This window comes from Gymnodraco acuticeps, unplaced genomic scaffold (assembly GCF_902827175.1).
Source record: "Gymnodraco acuticeps unplaced genomic scaffold, fGymAcu1.1, whole genome shotgun sequence".
NCBI lineage: Eukaryota > Metazoa > Chordata > Actinopteri > Perciformes > Bathydraconidae > Gymnodraco > Gymnodraco acuticeps.
Genome location: NW_022991582.1, coordinates 157,721 through 161,715, shown reverse-complemented (window position 1 = coordinate 161,715; position 3,995 = coordinate 157,721). Strand labels below are relative to the sequence as shown.

The following is a 3,995-nucleotide window of genomic DNA, read 5'->3' as shown; positions in this document are numbered from 1 at the left end:
AATAGAGTGGTGCAGGGATGACATATTTACCCGGAAGTATGCTGCGCATGGGTTCCCTCGACAACAAAGCATTGGGATTTCTCAAAAGGATTTTGGTAAAATAGCTGGAAATAAGATCTGTGGAAAATGAACCTGTTTGATAAATGCACGTTTTGTTCAGCCGGATAATCTCCACATGTCTACCCTACTTTTATACATTTCGAATCATAAATCGAATCGCCAGAAGCAAAATGTAATGTTATGCTATAAACCATCTACAGCAGGGTCGCACGACTTCAACGTCACGCCAGCTTAAGATCCATATTCAAAAATACAGGTTCTAAATTGTACAAGTTGAAGTGTTTGTTTGAACAGTTTGCAGGAGGCAGGTACTTGCTTTCAAGCAGAACAGGGAGGAGGGTTTACGTGTTCGGCGTAATGACGTACAACGGCGTAATGACGTACAACGGCCTCCACGACTTCTGTAGTCCTATTCAGCCACTTGTTAACAACCATCGTTTTTCAGACATTTAAACTCTTCAAAAATCACCAGCGGGGTCACTGCTGATGGATTTAATGTCGTAGAACAAAACGTGATCCGTCTCTTAAATGTGTCTCAACCACAGACCTTATTTCCAGTTATTTTTCAAAATCCTATGGAGAGATCCCATTGGCTCTGAGACCAGGGAACCGGTCGTGGTAAGATGCTAACTCACTTCCGGGTTTTAGGACTCGTCACTGCACCACTCTATTAAAATCCACAAAATCATAGAAAGTTTATAATTGTGCACCATGATACAATACACTTACATGCCTATGAATGAAAGTGTAAATGTTGACATCATAAGAGAATGTTAGCAAGTTTTAAGATGATACATTCAGTCACCTTCACATTTCAAAACAATATAATACTTCAGAAACAAACATTTTAAATAATTAAAACTCACACTCCATAGTGATGTTGACTGCATTACTGAACTGCCCTGTTTCAGACTCACACCAGAACACTCCACTAAGCCAGCCTCTGGTTATTGTGCATGTGGATCCAGTCATTGTCCCCCAGGAAGAACAGTGATAAAGGTAGTCAGGTTTAGAAAACATCCTCACTCTCCACTCAGTGGAGTTTCCCTCACAGCTCAGTGACACAGGCGTTTTGGTGAAGTGCTGCACACTGTCAGGACTCACTGTGAGAGACGCTGCTGAGTTAATATCTGAAAAACACAAAGAGGGGACTTTTAAACCATGCAAACTGAAAAAGACAATGCATTGGTACAGCAAACCTGCCACTTAATTTACCCTGAAAACACAAACGGGAACAAACTAAAGTAGGAGGAAGACAAAAGTGAAAGTACCAGTGTCTCAATCCCACACAACACATTTATTTAATTATATGTATTGTTTATGTCTTAAACCATTCAACCAGCAGATACATATCTTCAAACATATTCCCAACTAAAAACATAAAGGAATTCCTTACCAGTTATATCTAATTACAATGTATTGTAGAAGCCTTTTATTATTATGTTTTGGATTTACAAAGTCTAAGGTTTGAACCATGGCGAACAACAACTCATGTGTCAGGATGAAAAGAGGGCCAGGAGATTAACTCGTGTTCAAATTCAGTCCAAAAGCTGAATAAATTCATCATCATTCTGTTTTAGAGAATAGTTTTGAAAACTGAACTATGACCTGATGCTGGTGTAAAAGAAAAGTTCCCAAAATAAGTGACTTTTTCCATTTTGTAATAATGGAAAAGTCAAAACAAACATTCCTCCAGACCAGACAAACTTCGATAAAGACATTTTTTTTTTTGTCCTAATGGTGGTAAAAACTACAGGGAGAAAGAAAAAGGAAGAACATACTGACCTCCAGACCAGACAAACTTAGGTTTGCTGTACCAACTGTAAAACACTGGATCTCCTCTTCCTGCTCTGCACACATATCCTGCTGTGTGTGTTTGTCCATCAATGATGAAGAGATCCTGTTCAGTCCCATTCTCGCTGCCAGCTAGCAGCTCAAAGCTGTAGGAGTTGCCTGACAGTTGGGGAACAGCCTTATACCAGTAGAAGCTCCAGCCAGCAGAAGGATGATCAACCCTGCAGTTCAGAGTTACTGAGGCTCCAGGACTCGGCCATGATGGAGACACAGTGAGGACAGGCTGAGGTCTTTCTGTTGGAAAGTGATTTCAATATACATTTATGATTTATAATTGGCAGGTTAAATGCTCTCCTTGGATCCTACATCTTTTCTACAAACGTATAAAACAAATTTAAGGGTGAACTTTCCTTAAATATAAAAACCAAAATACTAGTTATAATCTTTTTATTTATATACAGTAAAAAAAAAGTCAACTGATGATACATGACTTACAGTCAGATGCTGTCAATGTGAAAACACTTTCACAGGTTATAAAGTATAACATGGTTTATTGATAAAGTATTATCTTTATGTAAATGCTTTGATGTAAGAAGCTGTCTTTTTGTACTTATTTTAATACTCATTATTTTGTGATAACACAAAGCACAGGATTGTACAGCATACATCACCTGCTTATACAGCATCAGTGGAGCTGTTCTAATGTTAAAATATTAAAATAGTTCACAGATTATATATTAGAACTTGTCCAAACTGGGTTTTCATATCAACATGGCTCATTAAGTAAAATAAATAGTTTTTATTGAACTTGGTCATGGTGGTATTACTTTGATCACTTACCTAATACATTTAGATAGATTTGATTGCTTTCCTTTGTTGAGTTCTTCTGATGAAAAAAACATTGGTACGCACCACTGTAGCCTGGAGTTAGAGAATGTAATTTATATTTCTCATGTTTGTGGTTAGGGAGAAATGCTCCACCATCCTGGAGGATTGAGTAAGACCAGTTGCTGCCTTTGCCTCCTGTAATGTCACACTTGAAGGTAACAGACTCTCCAGAAAACAAAGTGGTCCAGTTTGGCTCAATGGTCAGCACAGCATCTAGAAACCATCACAAGATACAGGAAGTACATTTTTTAAATGTGTTTTCTTTTTGTATAAACATTTATAATAAATTGACAACACGGAACACACACAAAAGAGGATGTTGTCTGGAGAGTTACATAAGTAGATTTGACTTTATTTGGTAAATAAAAAATAAATAAATTGTATAATTACCTTGAGCTTGTCCACGGTAAAGTAAACTCAGCACTGAAATAAGTTAGAAACTACATCAGACATTATTAAACGGACACATATATCATCACCTCAGGCATTTAAAAAGTTCTATCAATGGCAATTAAAACATTCAAAGTACTCACAGAAAAACCCCAGTAGAGAGAGCAAAGTGATTCCCATCTTCACATCCAACGCTGATAATCTGCTCCTCTGCTTCTGATCAATTCTTCTACTTTGTGTGAATAGAAAGATTGAAACTGCAGCATGAAGAGAAATCAGGAACTACAGAGAAACAAATGTAATGTAATATTGGACACGGAAGTTGATTTTTAACTTCTTTACACGGTCTGGGCTTCCTTCCCGTTTACACAAAGCTCACACAACTGAACAGATTTTAACAGAGCACATTTGTGTTGCACCTTGGTTTAGGTATCCTCTAATGATGAAGAGAGATAAGGTATTAAAATATCCTTCCTGACAGATAAGATCATCCTGTGGGGAGTCTTTTTATTTCATTATAGTGTACAATAATCGATGCCATTTCATTGTACTGTCACAGTACACTCACTTCCGGGTCGGCCTACAAAAATACGTCAATCGGTTCGTACACCACTTGACTGCCCAATCCCAAACCACGCCCTACACCCTACCCCTACACACTCCCCCTCCGTGACGTAGTGAACTCAATGAGGCTCCCTCCTGTCATATGGAGGGAGTAAATACAGCGGCAAGCTTTGGGACGGCCTCCCTTCTCTCCGGCAGAAACAGGAAATGCCGTAACTGTATGTAACAACGGTTTCAAATCAGCTTCTCTTTGACAAAAAGTTTAAATGAATAACTCAAATAAAACTCCAAACATCTTT

At 38.2% G+C, this 3,995-nt stretch overlaps 1 protein-coding gene across 1 annotated transcript; it reads right to left on the bottom strand.

Moving 5' to 3' along the window:
- Positions 1-572: 572 nt before the first annotated feature.
- On the bottom strand, positions 573-3,634 carry LOC117533740. Its single transcript, XM_034197644.1, has 6 exons — positions 3,552-3,634; positions 3,276-3,414; positions 3,133-3,165; positions 2,695-2,955; positions 1,846-2,148; positions 573-1,190 (listed from the first exon to the last, which is right to left on the bottom strand). Exons 2-6 carry the CDS (start codon positions 3,310-3,312, stop codon positions 916-918), a joined length of 909 nt encoding a protein of 302 aa, XP_034053535.1. The 5' UTR covers positions 3,313-3,414; positions 3,552-3,634; the 3' UTR covers positions 573-915.
- Positions 3,635-3,995: the final 361 nt, after the last annotated feature.